The 25307-nt window shown below is 43.5% G+C and overlaps 1 protein-coding gene across 1 annotated transcript; it reads right to left on the bottom strand.

The window, feature by feature from the left end:
* Positions 1-1771: 1771 nt before the first annotated feature.
* LOC117860575 (synaptotagmin-5) lies at positions 1772-23613 on the bottom strand. The gene is made up of 13 exons (XM_072294359.1): positions 23363-23613; positions 20486-20588; positions 20349-20401; positions 20116-20236; positions 17121-17242; positions 14965-15066; positions 14812-14886; positions 14594-14673; positions 14367-14517; positions 14072-14302; positions 3689-3961; positions 3498-3611; positions 1772-2198 (listed from the first exon to the last, which is right to left on the bottom strand). Exons 1-13 carry the CDS (start codon positions 23465-23467, stop codon positions 2040-2042), a joined length of 1689 nt encoding a protein of 562 aa, XP_072150460.1. The 5' UTR covers positions 23468-23613; the 3' UTR covers positions 1772-2039.
* Positions 23614-25307: the final 1694 nt, after the last annotated feature.

Genomic DNA, 25307 nt, shown 5'->3' with positions numbered 1-25307 from the left:
GCTAAGCTTGAGTTTGATTAGACCCCATGGTCTGTGATCCTGTTTTGTGGTGACGATGATGGCCGGCACTTTTTTGGATTGCATGGAGAAACTAACCAGAAGCTCCCATTATTCCAAGGCTAGCTGGAAATCCTCGATTGGATCAATAGCTTAATCTCATTAAATATTGGGTTGTTGTGTAGTAAGCTTGGTTCTCTTTTTCTTTTCCTTTTTTTAATCGCGAGTTTTTTCATACGCGCGATAACCGCGATGGGCACTGTTAGGATCCTAGATCCTGAACAGGAGATTGAGAAAGGAAAAGAGAGACCATAAAACCATAAGTGAGAGAGAAACATACATGCAAATGATCAAAAGTCCTCTTCTTCGAGCCCTTGGACTCTATTTATAGGGAGAAGGAGGTGGTTATTTATAATTATTCCATTAATGGAGTCAAATATTATAAATAGATCCTTAAACTTTAGAACTATGTCTCTAAACCTCACAAACGAGCCCTTAGATCCTATTTCGAGCCTCTTTAATATACAAGGGATCCCTAACCTTAGATTTTCCAAGGCGCACACCCAACACCATATTAATTTTTCAATGAAATAAAATTATCTCTCAGGTCATTCAAAATTTCATATTTATATTTCCAAAAGTGCTATTCTTAATGTAAAGTTTCATATTTATATTTTCAAGAGTGCGAAGGTATTTAGTTCATAGATGAAATAACTCACACAATGCATAGTTTCATCTCTTGTTGTTTCCAAGGCTACATGCAAGACACAAAGATCTTGAAAAACAGTGTACACATGGTTTCATTCCCATGAAACCACTTTTTTTCTCACCTCATAAATAGTATAACATGTCATCAAACTTGCCTATGTGACAGCTCATTTATTATCCATGAAACTCACATTAAGAATAACCTCAGTGCACCGGTTTCATTGCACAGTTTCATAAAAACCCTTCTACATTTAGTTCTTTATAGTGTTATGATCAAACGTGTCATACGATAAAACAATAACATTCTCGATGCAAGTTTCATTAGGTTTATAGAACTTGAAAACTGTGCTAGCTAGCTTTCATGGGGATAGGGGATGTTTGGATACGAGGTAAACTTTAGAAGGGTCGTATCGAATGTTCGAACGCTAATTAGGAGGACTAAATATAAGCTAATTATAAAACTAACTGCAGAACCCCTATAATAATTCACGAAACGAATCTATTAAACCTAATTAATCCATCATTAGCAAATGGTCAAATCATGGACTAATTAGGCTTAATAGATTCGTCTCGCGAATTAGACTCTATCTGTGCAATTAGTTTTGTAATTAGACTATATTTAATACTCCTAATTAGTATCCAAATATCCGATATGACAGGTACTAAAGTTTAGGAGTAGGTTGCCAAACAGGCTCTAAAACTCCCATCTCCTCTCTCAAGTAAGCAAAAATGTGGGTTGCCAAACAGGCTCTGAAACTCCCATCTCCTCTCTCAAGTAAGCAAAAATGCTAATATAGCGTATAATTTAATGCCTATGAAACTCCCACAACACCTCTACCGGGTGTCACCGAAAATCTTGCCTACACAGGTCCCACGCTCTCTCCTTGCTAGGCGAGGCAACACAGTGCTCAACAAAACATCCAGCACGCCCTTACTCTTATCTTTCCTTTTTCTGCCAGCAAGGAATTTTCTGACGTGTGCATGCATACTGCCCGCCTCGTTGGCTCTATAATATTGTAAGAACTATCAAACTTTTTCCACACAATTTTTTTGAATACGCACGAAAGCAGCATATAAGGCTCTGTTCATTGACACCACATTCAACACCTGAGTACTTGCTAAGGATCAGTCCACATCAATGAACATATGTTGGATCTTACACAAGTCATCGGGTTCATGCATTTCCATCGCGTAGGGGAGACTATAGAAGGCCGATATGTTCATTCCTCTTCATCATGCGGCTCCAAGAAGTGTGTGGACTTGTGTACAGGAAGGCTAGGCATCGTAGGGGATGAGGTGTTTATCTTTCTTTCCGTTTAAGGTATATTCAGGTTTCACTGGTCCCGTTCTCGATCACGGTAGATTGGCTGTGGCGTCCACTTAAAGTGCAAGTTCAGCCTTCCAGATTTGGCACCTTGCAAGAAAAAGGTATCTTGGAACTCACCTTCCAGTAGAACTCTTGTGAGTGTCAAGATGCACCTCCCTATGTAATCCTGGAACATAAACAGGTAATATTAGCGTATGAGAATTACAGGACCAGACAATTTCAAGTACCTCCCTATGTCAAGTATGAAGTCCAACAAGCAATTATTTCCACACAGGAGAGGTAAAGTAACAGCAATTTCACATTCAACGGTACAATGAGCACCACGGAATTCAGTTGAAACAGCAAATGTAATGAGAAACCAGCAGCAATAGTATATAGGTCACTCTTTATCTAAAAAAGTATAATCGTTCAGTAAGCAGTAACCTGGCCATTTGTTGCATATTTGACATAATATTTGAAGGCTTAATCAAGGAAAAAATAAACAAGATTAACAAGACAGAATATGCATAAACAGCAATAAACACATCAAGCAGTCTCTCCTGCATTGTTTTTTACTTGGAAAACTAGAATATTTATCTGGTCTAGAACACCAAAAACAAACACCATTATGCTTAGTAAAGGCAAAATAGCCGAATGCCTCCCTCAACTTTGCTCCGAGGGCCACTTTGATCCCTGAACTAACAAATTTATCTTTTGGATATAACTGGTCCCTATGCTGACTTGGCATGCCATGTGGTATTGCCATGTCAGCGGTGGGCAACCTTTGGATGAGTCAAGTTGTCTTTTTTACTCCTTCAATTCACCAAGTCCATTGTAATGATTGCGTATAAGATTGTTGCAACGAGGCAACAAAATCATCACATCATCTTTTATCCTTCGTTCATGCATCTAGGTTTAGTTTTTTGTTGAACCTTAGGCATGATGTCTAACATATGACATTGTTTAGGCTCTGGTCAGAACATTTTGATCAATTTCATTTTGAAAAAAAAAACTATTGAAGACATGGCACAACATACTATGTCGTCACTATATTTATTTGGTCACTATATTTATTTGGTCCTGCTTGAGAAGACGGAGTATGACAAATTTCTTGTATTATGTAAAATCCACATCAGGTTTCATTTATATTTATAATTAGATGAAACAAGGGGTAAATGTGACAATTATAACATGTTGACTCATCCAAGGGCAATGAAAGGTGACATGGCATGAACACGTGGCATTCCACATCAGTCCAAAGACTAATTGAGCCAAAATGAAAAGTTGAAGGACTAAAATGTACTATTTGATACTTCTGGGACCAAAGCGACCCTCAGACTAAAGTTGAGGCACATATTTGAGTATTTTGCCAAATGTAAAACAAAGATGAACACAGGGCAAATTGGCGGAAATATATCAAAGCATAAAGAATCAAGGTAGGGACTTCAAATGATACAAACAATATGCAAGACGAGATGGAATGCACCTTTCCAAATGTATCATGGTCCCATACTTCCACCATGAGCAAATCATGCAGCGCATCTTCTACCACAAAATCAAATGTCTGGTTCCATATTGGATTTAGCGTGTCTGTCACAACCTGCAATGATATTACATCATGTCAGGGTGGAAAAGTATATGACCAAACAGAACTCTCAGATGGAGAAAGATAACAACCCTTGTCTTCTTTTTCGATTCTCCCTTCTTTAAGTACAGGACGACAAATGGGTCAGCCTTGCCACCAATGTCCATTGGTGGCAAGTCCTCTGCCGATACAACCGTTACAGAAAGAACTCCTCTCATAATAACATTTTTTCTCTGGTTAATATCATATCCATTAGATTCAGTCTTTAGAACTTTCTCCAAAGAAGTCAGTTGAATCTGATTAGCAAAAGGATTGGAAACCCCTTCATGCTTAGAGTAAGGGTAGTAGAGAAGCTCCAGGTGAACCTGAGGAATATGCAAACATGCAAAATCATTAGCTTCCCTGCTAGAAAAATTGAGAACACCACTGTTATATCTTATCTTAAGTTTTATTTTTAAAGTTCAATAATTACATAAAGAAAGAACATATATTACTGAAACTATCACACTTGGTATACAATGCGGGGCTATATATACAGCTTGGACAGGCACGCACTGCATGTATAGGAGCCAGTGACAGGCACCAAGGGTGTTAAGAGATAAGTTTTGCCACTGTTAGATGCTTGAGATACATGTCATTAGCCCCATACTTAGATTCTATTATTTTTCATTTATCACAGCTATATCCAAACCATGTTGCTTCCATTCCATGATCTCACAACACTGTGACCTAAGCTAGTCTGAGTATTTTTAGCACACAGTACTAATATCTCCATCATGTTAGAGAAAAAAATTGGAGTTTTAAAGGCCACTTGCACTTTGTAGTGTGCTAGGACTGTTAGTATGAATTGCCCTTAGCCCATCGCCTGACTGCTTTTGGCATTTTGATGGGCTTGTTCACCGGGGGGCGGGGGGGGGGGGGGGGGGGGGGGGGGGGGGGGGGGGGGCGGCGGGGCAGCGCCGCAGGGGCCTACCCCAATACTTCTGTAACAGTACAGAGAATCTCCTAATTATTTCGCTAATTACCCTGATTAGCCTTGTGTGAGCGACTCACAAAGTTGTAATAGGCCAACATTAGCCCACCGGCCCATGACCACCAAGCGACCAAGCCAACGTCCTCTGCTGCTACTGCAAGTCTGCAGCCCACGACACGCCAACAATTAAGCCTCGTATCCAATTGCTTTGCAACTTATCTTGTGGGGGAGGCTAGGACAGTAGAGCTTAACTAAAATTGACAATTGTTTTGTTTTGAGTTTAGATTAAATAACCTGCTAGCTGCTCCCTTCTTTTTATTCTCAAATTGCATGACGTTTTTTTCAATCTTTGAGCTATAGCAGATTGTGTTAGCTAAGATGAAGAGGATAAGGACCCTTAGCTGGTATAGGTTGGTTGTTTCTGCTGAAAATCCTAATGTCAAAAGATAATCAACCTGCCGAGCCGGTTCAAATATGTTTTTCACATGCTGGCGCCCCCCCCCCCCCCCGGGGTAAAATCCTGGCTACGCCCCTGCTTGTTCACTTGGTTATTTAGGTCCCTAAACCATTAAAATGCAAGTCTAGGTCCCTAAACTTGTAAATTGTGCCACTCCACCTAATTATCATTATGTATCTGCCTATTTTGGCATGTCAGTGGAGTCTAGAAATCTTCCTGGTGATAAAGGTTAGGTTGGCATCATGGCATAAAGGCTAGCTGGACCCCAATGGAGTTCCACGCTAGTGTGCCAATAGGTATACTAAGGTAGGTTTGGACCTTAGATAGCACACACATGATTAGGGACACCGAAATCCTCATTTTAGATGATATATGCCTGTTCGTTTCAGCTTATAAGCCGGCTGAAAAGCTGAAACGGCTGATTTGTTGTGAGAGGAAAATACTGTTTGGTGGCTGATAAGCCGGCTGAATAAGCTGAAGCGAACAGGTGGTTAGGGACCTAGGGTAGATGAGAATAGTCACAGAAAACGTGGTCAACTGCAGCGTTCCTCAACCCAGGAACGTCGACCATGTCCCAGGAATGCGGGGTCATATTCGTCACCACCTTATAAAGACCTCTCCTTGTCCCCGTTTCTCGACCCCATCAACCCATAGCTCCGTGATGAGATAGCAGGAAGAACGGGCTCGTCGCCCTCCCTTTGGAGGCTCTAACTAGTGCTTTTTGGTTCTTCTTGCTTTCCTTCATATAGGTGATAGTGCCGTGAATATGGACCTGTTTGGCATAACAGCTCTGGATCCCATCTATGCCACCAGCTGTGACGCGGAGCTGAGGGGGCACCATGCTGTGCACGGAGGGCATTGGTGCTGATTACGCTGCATGCATGGCAGGCAATCACACTGCCAAAAACTTGGGGGGGGGGGGGGGGGGGCGATGCTGGTGGAGCAGGCCGTGCTAGTAGCATTAACAGCACAGGTGGCAGCAACCTCATCCATGGTGCTGGAGTAACGGCTAGCAGTGGTGTTGATACTTGCATGGTAGTGGTCTGCGCCATCACGACCTGCTCCACCAGCGTCAGTGTACTGGGTGTAGTGGTCTACTGGTCTGCGCCATCATGACTGTAGGTGATGTCAAGGCAGGTGTGTGGCGGAAAAAATCTAAGGTGAAGACATTGTTGCTATCGCTGGGAAGGATGTCGTAGGTGCTGCTGGTGCGATCAAATGCGTGGCTAAAGATGCAGACACAACCGATGTTGTCTTCATAGTCAGTGGGGTGCCGATGCTGCGAACGAGAACAGCAGTGACATCAGAGGTAAAGATGATGCCACCAATGCTATTTGGCGAAGCCACCTGTGGAGAAGATCCAGCAGGCATTGAGCCTGCTGGTATACACAACACCATCATTTTGGTACACAATGCAGGGTTGCCAACGCTACCATCCCCTGCCGAAGCCCCTTCACTGCAGCAAAGGCCAAGGGCGGACCCACGGCCCGGCGACCCTGGCCACCTGCCCGGGCTCTGCGAGCGGAAGTGCACATGCACAGTTTGCAGAGTGCACACAGAGTAAAGACAGAGTCCCCTATTCCTTGCACAGCTTTCAGCAAACACTGCTACTTAGTAGTTTGCAGGTGGCAGCAGGCTTGCGATTGGTCCAGCTGTGTTCATGCTGGCTCCATGCACTGTTTGGTACTTTGATTGCCTATGAAGTTATGGTCCGCGGTCACGATCATGCCCATGAGTGCCTTAATCAAACATCCATCTGGTTTCCACTTTCCAATAACTCAATCTGTATAGGATGGGGAACTCAGCCAAGCGCATAACTGAAAAATTGATTTTTGCTCTTGATTTTTACTTAGCTATACTTGTTTGATGGATCATCACTTCATCAGTGCCATATTTACTTATCCACAGGAAGTACAAGATCATCCAGAGACAACCAAATTTGGGTAATACCGTCAACCTTGCTTATATTAGTGGTCGATATGTTTGTGTGGACTTGTTATCACTTTGATGTTCACCCAGGCTCTACAAAATACACACTCTCTGGATCCGCCACTAGCAAAGACAGCATCCAACTTGGCCATGAATGCCTTGACATCAGCTGAAGAGATGAAGTCACCCGTTTGGAACAAAGCTGACTGTTGCTGGATGAGATGCGATCTGTGCATGGTGGAAGGGGGAAAAGATCCTTAGGGAACAGGGGGTGAGATGGATCCAATCTGGGTGCAAGGGAAAAAAATGGTGATGAGAATGGTCTCAGGATCAATTGGCTCTGAATAACAAATGATATGGGTTTGGCAATGGTACATGAGATGAGATAGCACTATAGCAGGAAGAACTGGCTAGTCACCCTCACTCTGGAGGCTCTGATTACTTATTTTTGGTTCTTGTTTGCCATCAAACAGATTATAGCCCCGTGGATATATAGCCAGAAACCTACGAGATAACTCAAGCAACAAACTAGCTAATAATAAGATACTTATCCCAACCATCTAACTAATCCACGCATGCATGCTGCCAACTCCTTTAATCAGTCAGCCCTACGATACTGCGGTTGTCCTCCTTATTGGGCTGCACACCATCCTCCTTGCTGGGGCCACTCTACCCATAACATCAGTAGTTTAGGGACCCAAATCTTCATTTTAGTAGTTTATGGACCCAAACTCCTTACTACCTTTGATAATATGCGCAAATACATATGTGAAACCAACAAAAACAGCCTAGTATTGCTGAGAACAGGTGTGTAAGATCACGTGGTAGGTTTGGCCCTCAAGCCCTCGAGGGAAGTGGGCCATGGGACTAGGTCTAGGGCTGCGCCATGCCACCTCCATTGCACCCCTAATGGTCATTGGTATTTAAAACAAGTTTCCAATTACATTTAGAGTAAATTACACTAATGATTCTTCGAACTTGTTAGAATGTTCAGTATGTTTAGTTGGCTCCCCCCACATGAAAATTAGGACCTGTTTGGTAGAGCTCCACCTGCTCTTGATTCTTTGAGATAAGTGATTCTGTAGTTAAAAGTGATTCTTTATGATTAACTTTATGGAGAAAGGTTTTCTGTGCGAGAAGTGAATCAGAAGTTAATGTCTTCAGCTCCTAGCCCCTTAGTTCATTTCAGAGAATCACCTCACACAAACAGCAGAGAATCATTTCGAAGCCAATCTGAGAGCTCTGCAAAACAGGCCCTTACTCTAATTCTACTGCCTCCCAAAATTTACTGCTGCTTTCATCAATACTCACTTGCACATTTTTTCCCCTAACAGAGCCTGCTATAGTGGTTAGTCTAAACTGTGCATCAGATATTACTAGGTTGTTAGAGTTAATATTTTTGTTTAGCGTAACTGTATGCTCATGCAGTGTGAACCAATTTACATTCATGCATCTAGTTACTAGTAAGTCTGTGATTCAAGAATCAAGGGAGTTACCTATGTTAGTCGAAAGAGTCAACAGCAAAATCAACAAGTCACTACTTATGCATAGTTAGTAGACTCAGGTGTCAATGTGAACTTAACTGGGAGTTACACATATGTTATGGGGGAAAGGGACTGGAAATGGTGCTAGTTGTGCCGTGCCACAAAATTCTAGAGTTCTTGTTTGAAGCCAGCACAGGTATCATCTCTGTTTCTTCCTCTTCTTTCTTTCCTTGCAGACAGAGACTCATGCCTCATCACTACATGATGTGCTGTGCTTTCTTTCCCCTACTCTCGCCTCTCACAAATTCTCTGTTCCACTGCCCGCAACAGCACACTCCATCATGACCATAAGACATCAGCCACTGCATCTTGCTACCGTTGGAGTTGTCGAACTCGTGGCCATTGTCGCACTGAACTCCTTTGACGATGATGCCAAACTGCGTCGTTGTTGTGGCTAGATGTATTTGGAGCAGGCAAAGCTCTCGGGAGGGCAAGGCTCTCACCTTGCCTCCCCGGAGCAGCAGATGGATACAAGATGCAAATAGGCACAACTAACTTCTTTCTTGCTCTCCCTGATGACCAGCCCTTCATATATATAGAGCTGATCCAATTACAACTCACGCAAGCTACCGAAACATAGGGTGATAAAAACCAATGTTCGTAGACACGGCCCCACATAACAGTAGTCTTGCGCCGACGTTCTCAAATCAAATCAAATATCTAATCAACGTTCTCAAATCAAATCAAATATCTAATAATAATACTATAGATAATATCTGTGCGCCTAACTTGCTCATGCTGCTGCCTTCTTGTGCCGACGTTCGTAGACACGGCCCCACATAACAGTAGTCAAGCGCAACGGACGTCCAAATAAAATGCGAGAAGTCATCTAGAATAACCAGGTAATATTTATAACCAGAGACACTAGTAACAGGTGATGTATATAGGTCACAATGTATCAACTGAAAAATATGTGCAGCTCTAGATGATGAAGTATGAAAGGGGAGACGTGTGACGCCCTAACTCACACGCATGACATAGATGTTCACTAGCACTTTTATTAGAATAAATAACTGATGACTGCACTAGCTTAGACAGGACTTCATGACAGGGGTGCCCAAGATGCTGATGCCACAAGGATGAAGGAGCGGCAAGGAAGGCGGAGGCTGGGAACCGCAATGGATAGAGGAGTCTGGACCTGTTACACCTGACGATCTATCCGAGAGTGAAGATCCTTCACAGAACAACCAGAGGGCAGCAGTGGGGGAGGAGCAGGTGGCACTGGCCATGGGGAGAGGCAGTGATGGTTAGGGAGACCGGTGTGAGGGGAGGGCGCAGCGCGAAGGAATCGTGCGCGCAGGCGGTGGTGCTGTGAAGAAGATGACATGCTCAAGCAGCGGAAGGAGATGAATCAGGGAAATCCTGTATTCGTGATACCATGAGGCAAATAGAATTGCATGGGATAATAGATTGATTAAATTGAGATAGAGAGGTTACAAATATATAGGGTGAGGAGATCTTGAGGTTTATAGAAACACAACCAAATCAAGCGGCCTGTTCGCTTCAACTTATTCAGTCGGCTTATCAGCCACCAAACAGTGTTTTCCTCTCACAACAAATCAGCCGTTTCAGCTTTTCAGCCGGCTTATAAGCTGAAGCGAACAGGCCCAAGATCTCCTCATATCTCTAACTAACCAAAGGGAGGGCCGGCCATGCAAGCCCCTATAGGTGCACAGGCTCAGGCAGGTTCCATACACACGCATACATGGCTTATATAACACTTCTGGTTTATTGCGGATGATCACTATCAATAGCATGTCTCGGTTCTGCTTCGTCTCCCAATACATGTTAGGAGTGTTTCAAGTCAAGGTTAATACTTGCCAGACTCATGTGCTATGTTTGGGCTTGCCTAGGTGCGTGTTGTTTGTGAAGAGAGTGTCTTTGCTTGGTTGCTTGGTTGCTGTTCTACCCGAAAATCGACTGGAGCTCGCCTTTGAAGCATGTATTGCTCGGCCCCATTATGCTCTAATCTCTTGGATGTGGTTCTTTTGGTGTGTATTTGTGCTGTGATGTAATCCCTTGTGGCTCCCTACCCCACTTTCTTTCAATATGTATCCTGACTCTTCAAAAACAAAATGAGGGGTTCATAAGTGTGAAGGAAAGTACAACCCAGCACCACGCCTAAAGTCCAACCAGCACTGCTGTTCGCATCTGCTCATCATCATCGACCTTCCATCCAAAGATAGCTGCCAAGGCTGTCACATGAGCACGGCTGTTCTCCTGAAGCGTTTGCTGTAATTGTCTTGCACCTTTTGATCAATCCTCTGACTGGGTCTGGTACTAAAACCCAGGCTGCGTATCACCCTCCGTTGAGCGACAGTGACGACAGCCCCGGACAAGCAAAGGTTTAGCCCCTGCCACACTTCTGCTTCTGCGAGGCAGTGAACCTGGCGGGGACGCCTTGGCACTTCTCCTGAATGACGGGTTGGGGTAGCAGTTTGTCAATGGGTTTGCACACCCTATCGACCAATCGCTAAGGTGTGGACACCTGAGTACTGGTCGCTAGGGGTGAGTTCCTTGCACGGCGTCGCCTTCGTGAGTACACTTGCAGGGACCCTAGGTATACCGCAGCTTGCGATGGCGTGTGAGGATCCGCAGCATTCACCAGCGTCGTGATGGCAGGAGAAACTGATTCCTCCACCGCCACCAGAGCCGGTCTTAGTAGAAACAGGCCCAACGTCCTGCGTCGAGGCCTCAGGGAGGGCATGTTCCCCTATGTAGGAAGACGGTGTTCCCTCAAGTACTGGCGCGGAGAACCTCGGTGCAGGAGAGAGAGAGAACGGGTGGGGTCATTGCCTCATCGGCGCAGGAGAGAGAGAACAGGTGGGGTCAACAATGATCCAAGCGGTCAAAGCATCAAAATTGTGGAAAGCATTCGAGTACAGGCTCGTGCACACAATTCAAAACAGAAAGAGGCCCATCAGGGGTGGTAGATGGATTGGCAGAACAGGAGACCACTGGCCCAAGAGGAGGTCCTGTAGGAGAATGTCCGCTCAACGGTTCCTTTTGGACTGGAGACTAACTCCCCAGGTCCACCACCCCGGAACCGGCAGAACTGTTCGCTGTCGCCCCTGTGTTACTCCTGTTCATGGGCATGGAGCACTGCGGGGCACCCGAGATGGCCTCTGGGGTGACGAGCAAGCCTTAAACTCGTCTGCTGCCGCGTGCATGGCTGTCCCAGGCCTCGAAGCAGTCACTTGGTCCAGCAACGGTACACCAAGAGGCTCCACCATGTTGGAAGATGTAGATGCCGCCGAGGGATTTATGTCAGCTGGGGCAGCCGAGCTGTCGTCTGGGAAAACGGGGATCTTTTCTTTCCTCCACGGCAACATGTTCGTGTTGGAGGTATGCCCTAGAGGCAATCATAGAGATTATCATATTCCATTTGTATCCATGATTTGTATATTATGTTCATTGAATATCCATTAAAGGCTACTTGAATTGATTTGCAATTATGTGAATTGTATGTGAAACTCTTTACTTGTATGGTTATTCTAAAGTTATCCCTAGTCGGAGTTCATGTGAGGACACACATGAATATTAGACTAGCACATGTATTAGTTGATGACTATGTTTCACAAGTCATGGACATAGAGATGTTGAACTAATAATGTGGACACATGTGGAGACATGTGCTAGGACTGACCCAACACGAGAAGTAGTTCTCTCTTTAAACAACATATACGCTTTGTCCTTAGACATGAGATTGTCGCATGTATTCAAGATGTAGATCGACCTACTTAGGGGCTATCAAACGCTACGCCGTAACAGGGTAGTTATAAAGGTAGCTTTCGGGTTTGTCAAGAAGCATGCTATGAGACATGGTCAATCAAGATGGGATTTGCCCCTCTCTGATTGAGAGTGATATCTCTGGGCCCCTCGAGTGATCGGATCCGAAAATGCATGGCCATGCTACGTACGGTTAAGAGTTAACCAACAAATGGATTCTGAATCACAGGATCGAGAAAGAGCGGTCGACTTGAAGCTAGACCAAATATCGTGAGGCAAAGGGAATAGCATGTATATTATGTTGTGATGGTTCGTCTGATATGATCTTCGTATGCGTATAGGAGTTGGCACGTCTTGCTAGAGGCCGCTACCGACTATTGGGCCGAGTAGGAGTAGACGTATCCGAACCCATAGGGTCACACACTTAAGGGGCTGGAAGCCCAATTCAGATCTGATCCAAGTTGGATTAGGTTTAGAAGTACTAATGGGCCTCGGACCCAGAGGCCCGTTAGGAACCTCTATAAATAGAGGGGTGGGGGCGCCCTAGGGTTTACACCTTTTTGGCGAAACACATTTGCCGCGCCTCCCACGCCCTCGCCTGTTGCAACTCTCGGATCTAGCAGTCCGGCTTGCGACGCTTCCTCCCTGCACGTGTGGATATCTTGGAGGTGTTGCGCCTGCAGCACTTGGACGAGCCGCCGACGAGCCACGACGAGCCGCCGACGAGCCGACGACGAGCCGCGGCACGAGGGCGATCTTGCTGCACGTGGACGAGCTGCTGAGGAGCTGCTGGACGTTGACGTATCAACTACGTACGACTACGTTGATCGTCTTCACTGCATCGACGCAAATCTACATCTTCCGCACCAGTAGTGCGTCAAGTGGTAATCCCATGATCCTTATACGGCAGTTCTTCTTGGTTTTACACGGTAGAAATTTTGATTTGCGCTAGTGTAGCCTACCTCGTAACCCAACAGTTCGGGCACCACGTGGCAGGTCCCTGTTGCACCAATACATCGTCGTCCGCCACCGAACAACTAGCCTGCACCGCGTGCGCCGGAGTGGTAGCTGCCGGAGAACACCGTCGCCACCTCTTCGACAGCCCTAGCCAGCCAGAGGCGAGAAAAGGGTACCCGAACCATGATCAAACGTGGCAACTGAGATTTCGTTAGGGTACCAAGGGTGCGCTTCGCCGGACGTAGCTCCTCCATGGCCAATGGAGGCTCGATGGTCTCAAGATCCATCACAAAGGGGATGTGGCTAGGACTCAAACACTATGCCGCGAGTCGGAACGTCGGGCCGCCGAATCAAGGTGAACCCCACTCATCCAACAGACGTCAGCCTAAGTGAACACAATGTTTTAGCGTATGTAACAGTCATAACACTTAGCCTAGTTTGAAGGTGGCCTTGCAAGGAGATACTCCCTCCGTCCAAATTACTATTCATTTTGGCTTTTTTAGGTACATAGAGCATGCACCTAGATATACACTATGTTTACATATATAGCAAAAGTTATGTATCTAGAAAAGTGAAAACGATTAGTAATTTGGGACGGGGGTTAGTAAACAAAGCTGGTGGTGGCCTTGACAATCTTAGCCTGTCTGCCCATCTAAGAAGGTTTCAGGTAAGTGGCTAGCCAAAACATGGTTTGACTGGATTCATGAGTAGTATCATCATTTCTCCAGTTTTGAATAGGAAAGGTAATATACCAAGTAGGAGCAGCGTTGTTCTGTAAATCTTATGGTAAATCATGATTGTGTCCAGTATATCAATTCATTCATAACTCACATATTAGTAACCTGTATCAAAACCAGGAAAAGATATTCTAAATGCATCAACTGACCTGACCACGAGGTTTTTTGTCCCGTTCAATTTCCAAGTCCTTCACAAGATCTAACCATAAATCCTTCACTTTTCCTGGCAGTAGATCGGCTAAGTCTACCCGAGCACAACCAATGATCTCTGATGATTGGAGCCCTTCATCATCATAAATTTTTATAGTCAGGTGCTGTGTAGATATGTCCTCGACCACAAATTCATAGTGCTCATTCCAGATGGGGTTCAAATCATTGTTCTGCAGAAGAATAAAGTCAGGATGCCATTCATATGCCTTCAATAAGATAAAGCAATCTACTTACAATTGTTTTGCTTTTCTTTGTTTTCTCACGCAATGGACGTATGTATAGCACAGCAAAAGGGTCCGACTTTCCTACAAGATCCTTGTTCTTCAGTTCCCTAGCTTCCACAAGTTTTACTTCTAATACCCCAACAGGTTTCAGCTCCAAGTCACTGAAAGAATGGGCATACTCTGAATAATTCCGAAGGCAAACATACAAACTTCCAGATTATTTCTGATGTGAATTACCTATAGTCTCCAGGTACAATGGGAACAATTACACGATTTGGCCATGTCAGTGTATCCTCAATAGTATCACGTATTGTCCCCTGAATTATTCATCAAATGTAATTGGCAATGTCAGTGTATCCTCGATAGTGTCACGTGTTGTCCCTTGAATTGTTCAATGAATGTAATTTGTGTGGAATTATATACTAAAATGATAGCTGATGATGTGTTAAAACAACCTCAATTGCATCAGAAATTCCTGGAATAGCAGTCATTTCGCCGCCAATAACCTTGAGGGTAAATTCCACCTTGCTCTGCAGTCAAACTAATCCAATCATGCAATGTACTAGAGTCATCTCGAAGAGGTTTACATCTGAAAGAAATGGCAGTACCTTCTCCCTTAATGAACAGCAAACAGCTCCAAAACAAGGGAATTCAGACACCAGAGGTTTGAATACGAGGCGAAGTACTCCTGTGAATCCAATGTTTTTCACCTAAACACGGAAAAATTCACAAAGATATACTTGGTGCTCTATATAATTACACCATGATAAAATGTTTCTCTACAGAACGTCAAGCATAGCCAACTACACATCTCAGACAATTGTCACTAACATTTTTCCTTCCATGATCTGCAAATGGACACCAAGTAATATGCGGATCAATTACAACAACAACCGCAAAGTGTTTTTAGTCCCAAGCATGTAGGGGTGTAGACTAGAGACGAAACTGAACAAGAGACACCAATAAAACAAAACACTATTTCTGATCAATTTGAGCACCAAATATGTTTTTAGTTTTCAGATAACGTTTGCGTGAGCACAACTGATTCATGCTTTTTTTTTCACAGGAACTGCTGGTCCGTGGCCAAAAAGAAAAAAAAAACTGAAACATGAAGGAGAGCATGTCATTGCATTAAGAAGAAAGAAGTTTGTTACAAAGGACTTCAGTGTTCTGTTTCACATTCGCACCCGTTACATAAATGAGTACCACTACTCCTAAGCAGCTAACTTCTTGATGAGGACATCACTTCTACAGATACAACCACACAACCTACAGCTACAGCACTACCTATTCTACAATTTGAAGCTAGACCAGCAATTCACAAATTTTACACAAAAAAATATCACAATGTGCTCGTAATCAGGAACCTTAGCGTTGAAGATAAAGATATTTTAGCTGATATTTTGTGCTGTCTTTGTGGCTGTTCACAGGCAGTCACCACTTGGAGCCAGCTAGAGTTATAGTAGGCTAAGCTATTTTTTTGTTAACTGTCCAGATTCATGGAACAGCCTCCATTTCAACAGTAGTAATAGTCTGCCTTGCGAACAGCTGGAGTTCCTTTGCAAATACCTTGGACTTCCTCTATCTTTGAAGAAATTAACGAATGCTCAGTTACAGCCATACATCAACCGGTTGGCTGCACGGCTACCTGGGTGGAAGGCTGAGTTACTGAGTACTGACTAAGGAAGCTCACAAGATTCTGGTACAGCATGTGCTAACTTCAATGTTGATTTATTTGGCGATGGCCATTGATCTCCCACCCTGGGCCATTAAGGCTTTTGACAAGATCAGAAGAGGGTTTCTGCGGAGAGGAAGGAAAGATGCAAATGGTGGCCACTGCCTGGTAGCATGGCCCAAAGTATGTCTTCCCAAAGAATTGGGGGGTCTTGGGATCTCCAATCTCCAAAATCTGAATTGGGCATTGAGAATGAGGTGGTTATGGCTGAAAAAAACAGTTCCAAATATCCCCTGGGCGTCCTTTAATTTATCTGTACACGAGTGTGCACAAGCCTTTTTCTCCATAGCTGTGGTCTCTGAGGTGGGTAATGGTGCAGCAACTCTTTTTTTGGTCGGATAGATGGATTCATGATCAGAGAATTGCTGATCTTGCACCACAAGTCTTTGGGACAGTATCCAAGAGGAGAATTAACAAGAGGACAGTACAGGAAGCTCTAACTGATAATGCTTGGGCAAGGGATATACAGGGTGCTCTAACTGTTGGAGTAATCAATGAATACCTCTGTTGACCAAAATTGACACGGTGTAGGTTTTTCTAGGCAGTCTGGGAAAACCGGCATTGGAAACTTTGTCAAATCCCAATTTGGACTCCACCATTGAGTAGAGCTCGTCGAGATGATCGAAATGCATATGTAGAACGTTCGATTTGGAGCCCAGACGAGGGAGATATGGTTCTAGAAAGATCCTCACCATAGGAGCATGTAGCAGCATTTGGAAAGATCTGACTATCCGCTAAAGGGTACACGCCAACAGGCCTGTAAGGCCAAAGGTCAAGGCCCATAGGGCCGGCCAAGTATAACTCGCTAACACAAACTACTTCTGATGGCAAATATACTTGAGTAATTTTTATGTCACAGATGAAATATTTTTACAATTATTTGTAGTCATTATGAATACATATGATCAGACATATATCACCATCTATCATGTGAACTAATCTCAGAGAAACAATACTAAACATCCAAATTTTGGAGAATTACTATGTATCCTTCTCTGTTTAAATTCACGCTAAAATTGCTGCAAATACCTGTACAGGAAGAGAAATTCCAAGTGTTGTTTGGATATCAAGTACTATATTGGGATTGCCATCCCATTGCAACTCAAGCTCCATGGTGATGGCAGAATCATCACTCTCCAAGATTTCAACTCCTGCAAAATATCATCTGTCAGTAATCGAAAAAGAAAAATGAGGATTCTCTCCTGCTGCATAAATGGTAATACAGACTACAGAGAAATATACAGACTGACATGCAAAACTAATTATCTAACATAACCAGACTGTTAGTGGGATCACAGAAAAAACATTTAAGTTATAAAACTTTTCAATATGGATATGTTCCTGAAACAATCATCTCAGAAGTATCAAAATAGCTGTCGAGAATATAACTGTCATATGCACGGATACAAAAAAAAATTCGAAGGGGGGGGGGGGGGGAGGGGAGGTCCACCCCTACAGCTTTGCACTTTGCACTAAGAAGAAGCTCTTCCTGGACTGGTTGAGAAAAAGGCCCGATGGCCGGCTGCCTGGGCACGCCACAGGGAGCTTCCAGGACATGTGGGCCACGAGCATCCATAGTGGTTACATGTATAACTCGGAACAGCCGAGAATATAACTGTCATATGCACGTGAGAGCTGCAGCAGGTCGCGGCTGCCCTCGAAGTGGGGAGGCTCCGCCTGTAGCGAGCTCCCGCGAATGATGCGGGTGCATCACAGCGGCTGCATCAGGAAACGGGAAATAAAAAGGCTCATCGGAGCTCTGTCCGCGCACGCAGTTGCGATGCCACCTGCCCAGCATGGAGCTGGGAAGCTCGCTGCCCCGCCCGGAGCTCTGCACGCGCGCCAGTGCTCCTTGGTGCAATAGGAGAGACCGAGAGGTCACCCGGGTTTGGCCACTGGGAGGGGCCGCCGCCAGAGTTGGGTGGCAGCTCTCCTGCTCGACGGGACGAGAGGAGAGAGGCTTCCAGTCGGGGGTGCTAGCAGGGGAAGGCTGCCGCCAAGCATCGCTGCCGCTGCGGAGGGGCCACGCCAGTAGAAGAATCGACCTGCCGCCGCCTGGTTAGCGACGTGAGGCCGTGCGACCGGTTCTGCAGGAGGGAGACGATAAGATTTGGCCTGCAGTAGAGGATAAGGTAGCAGGGTCAAACTTGTCATTTCACGTCGCTTTCCAATTAACAAGAGGAAAATTGCTTGCTTAGTGAAGGATTAAAGAATTACTGGATTAAGTTGTATGCCTGGAAATCTCTGCCATTACAATGTGGATATATATTAAAAGAGCTGCCATGCTATTATCAATTTGTTCAGATATAATCAATCCCTCGTGATAACGCCTGATGCATTTTCTGCTCCTCAAACATTTGAGCTAAAAGTCGGTGCAAATTGACTTGCTGACTGACGCACCCTGATTTAAACCTGCCCAGTGTCCAGTGCCTGGGATAATCGATCGTCATTAAATACTGAGTCCACAATCCAAAATAGAGTAGCTCTACAATTCTGCAATATTATATCTCACAAACTGCCTTTTTTGTTAGCTCCTCTGAATTGTATGCTTCCTTCTTAAAAATACCTCTCAACACCAGCATGATATGACGTCAATTTTGTCTATCCTGCTGCTGATCACATAAGTACTTGTTTATACTTAGTACTAAGAATGCGTTTATTTGTTCACAATATAAAAAAGGGTAAATATATCATGAGTTCCTACTATATTATGTTTCCGGAAAACTTAGAATTCAGTATATTATATTATATAGGTCTCATGCAATTTTTCTGAAATTGGAACTCCAGTTATTTGAAATTAATAGTTCAGTTCAAATGTAAAAGTGGCTTGGTTTTTCTATTTTTTAGATGCTTCTGTTCTGCTATCTATACTCTGATGAGATAAATAAAGAAAATAGTAGATTAGTGTTTGCATTGGCTACATATTGCCCACCTTTGATTTGGCACTGTTGAGATGGTTCACATGTGAGCAGCATCTAAAGGGTTTGTGTGGTTCCTTGCTTGAGTAGATAGCCTGTGAGCTTACTTGTACTGTTTACTGATTTTACATTATTAAATGGAGTGCGCTGAACTGCTTTATGTGCCAGTGACAAGTGGCTTGAGCCTCCACTTATATTTTACTTGAACATCCAAAGGAAAGTATACCATAATTCTTGAACTGAAGTCGTCGTTTGCTCCCAAAGATGCTGAAAAATCTTAATTTGGCCTGTAGACATATACCATAATCTGTGTACATGTGTTTTAATTTGCATGTCATTTGTTTGGAAGAACTTTTGTCTCCGGCAATTTTTTGTGCCCGTTGCAACGCACAGGCCATTATCTAGCCATGAAGAAAAACAGTAAACATGATTGAATATAAGGAGTCTGAACTAAGTACCGAGTGTATTACTTTCCATTAATTGCTTCATCTGTTTCTTTCTTCCATCTTGGAAGCTATTTGCACAGGTTCGTGTGGGAAAATGCCCATATATGTGGTGATGTGAGGGAAGTCGCGGCGTGGCTCAAGAGCTAGGGCAGTGGAAGAAGTAGGGTAAAACCCAGATTCATGATACCATGTAGAGTAGAGAGATAGAAAGAGAAAAAAGACACAACCTTAGGGTTGGGTCACCTTTCATATATATAGCCATACAAGGCCTGGGTTACAGGTCAAGTCATGTACAATATCTATACATCCCTAATATATATGAAAAAAATACTTGGCCTAACTGATTGACCACCATCTCCAAGTCTGATTGACAAATAATACTTGACCTAAAGCATTCTTATATATTTGTAAAAAAGTAGAGTATGACAATATATATTTACTATTGATTAAGAAAATAGAGGTCAATCTATCTGCTCCAGCTAACTGCTCACAGTTCAAAAATAATTAATAATAGGATTCAGGATAAAGAAGATAGTTTGTACCATAGTAAATACAAGAAGCACCACAACCACGAGAGTACTAAAAAGAAGGCCACTGATAAAAATTTAAAACAAACAATGAAAAAAATCCAGAGTTCTGTAAAGACTGAAGAGGCCGTACCAGTAAACTGAGGGGCAACAGTACCAAGCGTCAACTTTGAGAAATGGAGAGAGGCCAAAATGAATGACTTGTACTGCTCAAAAACAGGCTCCACAGAAGTTTTAATCAGCTCTGATGCAGCCTACAACAACCACATTTGTCTTCATTATTACCAATAACCAAATTCATTCAAGAGTAAAAGAATTCAGTTAACATCAAAAGCGAGTACTGAAAGATCCTGTAAAAGTTAGTACCTCATTGACAAATGGCCAGATTTTTACTAACTCTTGATTCAGCCATTTCAGCTGTACAGATTAAAAAACCAGAGTATCAGTATCAATAGTATTGAAGAACATTAAGGTTGGTGGCAAGAATTAGCAAAAACTCAACTTCTGCTTTTGTGTGAATGATACCCATGATGGATAGAACTCAGGAGGGATGAGTTTCCTCAAATCCTGTACAGTCAACTTTGAGAAAGATGCAATTATAGCAGCCTGTGGAAATAAATAAAATCAGGCATAAAAAAGAGATGGCAGGTTCTAAAACATGGATGGTAAGAATAAGTGGATAGCAGTACTCTGTTCATCGCTAAACCTACATTAGCATTTTCTAGGAAGATGTCTCTGTAAAGAAACAACTGTTATTCTAGGATTCCAATATAAAATTCCTACATCATTGGTGTTAATTAAGTAGGAGTAATGGCTAAAAAGTCCCAAAAGGCAATTAATAAACAAGAAAATTGATTGCATGGCTGAAAAAGACAGCCTTTTTGAGCATTTCACCAGTACTTATGCACAAAATAAAAACTTAATGCAGGGGTAGAATCGATAATATAACTAGTTCTTAATATGTGTGCATGAGGCTTTAGCAACACTAAATTAAGAGCAATATGAAAAACAAATGGAAAAGGTCCATTTTACTACCCTCACCTATCTGCTTTGTCCATCTAACCCCCTCAACAAAACTTAGGCACAGTTTACTCCCCTAAACTATTTTAGTTGATCCAATCTACCCCCTAATGAGATTTGTCTTTTTCATTTCTCCACATACAAGTTGTATTTTATTTCTCATTAGGGAATCGATTGGACCAATAAAATAGTTGAGGGGAGCAAATCAAACCTAAATTTTGGTCAAGGGGTTAAACGGACAAAGTGGATAGGTGAGGATAGTAAAATGGACCCTTTCAAAAAATAAATATATAAAGGTAAACATAAAGTGAATGCTAGACATAATTAGCATGACCTATGCCATTAACTTCATAGGTGTCAAAAAAATCAAGGCAAGCATGAAGCCACTAAGACAGAGAGAGATATTGAAGCTTTTCTTTCAGAGGGGCAATCAAAGACCCATCTAAAACAGCTCTGTCACAATAACTTACATAAGTCACTTCTCAACATTCAAATGTCCCCACGCTTTGGCATACTTCAGATGTCCAGAATAGGAAATTACTACTAATTCTCAGTCGATGTGATTCGCTAGTTTCTTGGCCCTAACTTTTTTATTCTTCTTCTTTGGATGTTCAATTAAGTAGATAATTTATGCATCTGTTTCGCAATGAGCTAAGCAATCATATGTCTTCTACAAGTTTTGGGCCAACCAACTACTTGCAGATAGAATTTGGAACCATTTATTTGAATCCAAATACAATTTTTTTGGCATATTGCTATGTGTTCCGCTTATATAAAATGAAATTTCAGAAGGTGCATTCCGGTGATAGAAGAAACAATAGATCCAAATAAAACCAATCTCATTCTTCCTCATATGAAATTGATGTAATGGAGAAAACGTAACATTTACATTTGTTGAACAATGTTTTGACAGGGTTCATTTGCCCTCTTTAAAATCCAACTTATTCCACAGGCACTGATACATCCTACCTAATCAGGACATGCATACATATTGCAGATTAAGTCAATTATAGGATGTTGAGCCATATAGTCTACAGAGCATCCAGGAAATAGTGAAGATTAAATTCTTTATTTTACATGAGGCATTAGTTTTCTTAGGCGTCAGTGTGTAAACAGTAAACACCATCATCATTAAAATACGACATAAACCTTAAGCATGTCTATGTGCACATCTAATATCATGTGATTAGCACAATAGACTACTTGACATGCAGAATTTCCGATGCCATAACAAGCAATGTTACAGCCACTAATTATCACTTTAAGAAAGAGAACATCCAGGAGGAAATGTGCATACTTGGTTTGAAAATGAGAACAAAGGTCATGGAAACTGGTGGAATCATCAAACCTTTCAGGTCAAAACCGGCTAAACTTTTTGGGTGCTCAGAGAACACAAACTCCAGATTTTACCCAAGAAAACACTGGGGCAGTACACCGTCTACTAAGTTTAAAAGAACATTGAAGTTTTACATTAGATAACAGTTTGAACATTGCTGTTACTCTTGTTTTCTTAGTTTTTGTACCCAAAATTTTAAACCATAATGTTCAATTTTCATATGATTTTTCTTCACAATTTAAAATTTTCAGTGGTGAAGAAAAATCTTAATGTGGTCTAAAATTTTTTCATGACAAGGATATTTCAAATCCTGGCGGGGACAGGCCATGGAGGTGTCGTGCCAGGAGTCCCCATAAATTTACCACTCTATCACGTATAGGTGTTTTGCATGTGGGCGATAACACTTGATATAGGTCATGCTAATAAACAGACAAGCCAAGAAGCTACAACACTGCACCTAAAAACATAATCCATTTTGTTTTTCGAACATGCAAGCAAACCAAGCATAATTCCAGGGGGGAAAGGAGATAAACAAACGTCAAAACAAAATAACATCATATTCACCACACTTACATTCTAACTGAAGTGCAATAACATTAACCCACAGTGCAGTACAAGAGAACAAGAAAAAAAACTAATCGACTTCTCAAAGAGCAGCTGATTCCACCATGCCCGAAAATTTTATGAATGGTATCCCAATTGGAAACGACAGGCAAGGTTTTGCCAATCCTAGCAAAAATACGCACATACAGATGCCGCAGAGAGACTTCCACACCACTCAGAACCTCAACGCCTCAACTTGCAAAATTCCCGCTACTAGCAAAGCAAACCTGATTCAACTCCACGATCAGCACCGGCGTATATACTCTAAGCTAAATAGCTCCTCAATTAGGAACCTCCGTAAATCCAGGAACCACATCACCAGCCGACACCCACGAAATCGAACTGAACCAAATTAGCGCTCGCAACGAGGAATCGGAGAACAAGGGGGGAGGAATTGGCTTGTTGACTCGTACGGTCGTACCAGCTCGCGGCGCTGCTCCGCGCGGGTGTTCTCGAGGCGCGCGAACGCCATCACCACGGCCACGCCCACCATCAGGCCCAGGAAAGCGCCGAATAGAAACGCCATGGCGCGGTGCTTAGCGAAGGGGAGGGATTGCGCTTTTGGGGATGTAGGGAGAGATTAGAAGATGCGCGGAGGAAGAAGAGGGGGCGCGAGCGGTGGTGACCAGGTGGAGGCCAGCCTCGGCTCGTGGTCTTCGTTTTCCTCTTTTTGGATTTCCCGAATTATTATTTACAATATGCTTTGCGTAAGAATGGGGTGTCGGTGAAGCCGGGCCATGTGGGGACGGTATGGGGATTTCGCGTTTATTATGTCGCTTAGTTCGTTGCTTCCTTGCTCGGAAATAGGCTACTTAGGGTATGTTTGGATCAAGGATTAAATTTTAGCTCTGCACTTTTAGCTCAAAATTTAGCTCTTGGGATCCAAACAGGAGGGCTAAAAGTGACAAATAGTTAAAATTTTGGAGCTAAATTTTAGCCGCTAAAGAGGCCCTAAAAGGAGCTAAAAGTGAACCTGGACCACAAATTCCACCCCTGCCCCCTTTCCTCTCTCCTCCGCCTCCATGCCTTGCCCCTCCCGCACTTCCTCTCTCCTCCGCCTCCGTGCCTTGCCCCTCCCGCACTTCCTCTCCCCTCCACCTCCGCCCGAGCCCGCCGCCTCCGGCCGGCCGCGCCGCCTCCGGCCCCCCGCCTCCTCCGGCTAGCCGCGCCACCTCCGGCGCCGCTCGAGCTCGCACGGATGAGAGGTGGGAGGAGCTAGAGCGCGCCGGCCCTCGGATCTCGCTGCTGCTGGTGGTGGTAGTGGGAGTGAGGAGGGAGCAGCGGCGCGGCATGATGCGTGTGGTGAGGAGGGAGCAGCGGCGAAGGGGAGAGGAGAGAGGGAAAGGAGGAGGAGGGAGGGCAAATCAGTCGTTGTTTGATGAGGACTAAAATTTAGCCCATGGATCCAAACACCCCAGCAAAACTAAATTTTAGGGGCTAAATTTTAGGAGCTAAATTTTAGTCCGTGAACTTTGGATTCAAACACCACCTTAGGTCACGGCAGTTCTCAGCGTAAAAAGGCAGAAACTCAAACAAATAACGAACTTCTCGTATAGCTTAGAAAAAATTTATAAAGCTGAGTTTATATGAAAAGCTTAAAAGTTTAATTTATAAGCTTTTCGTAACTTTTTGAGCTCAAAAAGCTCAACACATCTTCTAAAAGTTAGTGTTGGTATTTTAAAAGAAAAAGGCAGCAACAACTTTTTAGAAAAGCTCAAAAGCTACTCAACCAAATAAGCCCTCATCAGAATATGTGAGAACATGCAAAGTGGTGCGAACCTTATCACTAGAGCTGCATCACCACCTTCCACCATCGCTAGGCTTGCACGTGGGCACGTTCTCATACGATCCCGCAAACCCCAAACCAACCAACCCTCCGTTTGGATCACTACTGTTCATGTTGCCAAGTCCACTGGACAAAGAGGACAAACCCGTGAAAACCCACAAATTTTCATGAACTCTGTCGCTAGAACCACACCGCTGCCCTTTCTCATCACACTCCATGGCTATTCCGACTGTCTTCTCCTCCTCACGTAGCGAAGTGCGAAAAAGCTCGACAACTCGCTCTACCTCCACAGTCGAGAGAGCGACCGCCCTCCCACAGCTCTCCATCCTCCGGACATTCACTAACTGGAATCAATGCATTCAGGTAGTGAAACGCACTCGATTCACATCATTTTTCATGCAGTAGCGAAATGCTCCAAAACACTCCCACACATGGTCTAAGGTCCAATGGAGTAGATTGGATGCATTCGTAGAGAAAAACTCCATCGGAAGTTCGCTACCTTGAAATAGTGCATTCGGCTACCGAAATGTCTCCATTTTGCATCATTTTTCGTGCAGTAGCGAAATACTCCAAAACAATC

Source organism: Setaria viridis, chromosome 6, assembly GCF_005286985.2.
Source record: "Setaria viridis chromosome 6, Setaria_viridis_v4.0, whole genome shotgun sequence".
In the NCBI taxonomy this organism is placed as follows: Eukaryota; Viridiplantae; Streptophyta; class Magnoliopsida; order Poales; family Poaceae; genus Setaria; species Setaria viridis.
The sequence above is the reverse complement of the archived record's forward strand: the minus strand, read 5'-3'. Positions and strand labels throughout refer to the sequence as shown.

What these genes read in the sequence shown, in the direction of transcription:
- LOC117860575 (XM_072294359.1), bottom strand. Translation starts at nt 23,467, where the DNA reads ATGGCGTTTCTATTCGGCGCTTTCCTGGGCCTGATGGTGGGCGTGGCC. An exon ending in TCTGGCCATTTGTCAATGAG is followed by an intron (nt 20,237 to 20,348) that starts GTACTAACTTTT and finishes TGGTTGTTGTAG; the next exon opens with GCTGCATCAGAGCTGATTAA. An exon ending in GAATTTCTGATGCAATTGAG is followed by an intron (nt 14,674 to 14,811) that starts GTTGTTTTAACA and finishes TGAATAATTCAG; the next exon opens with GGGACAATACGTGATACTAT.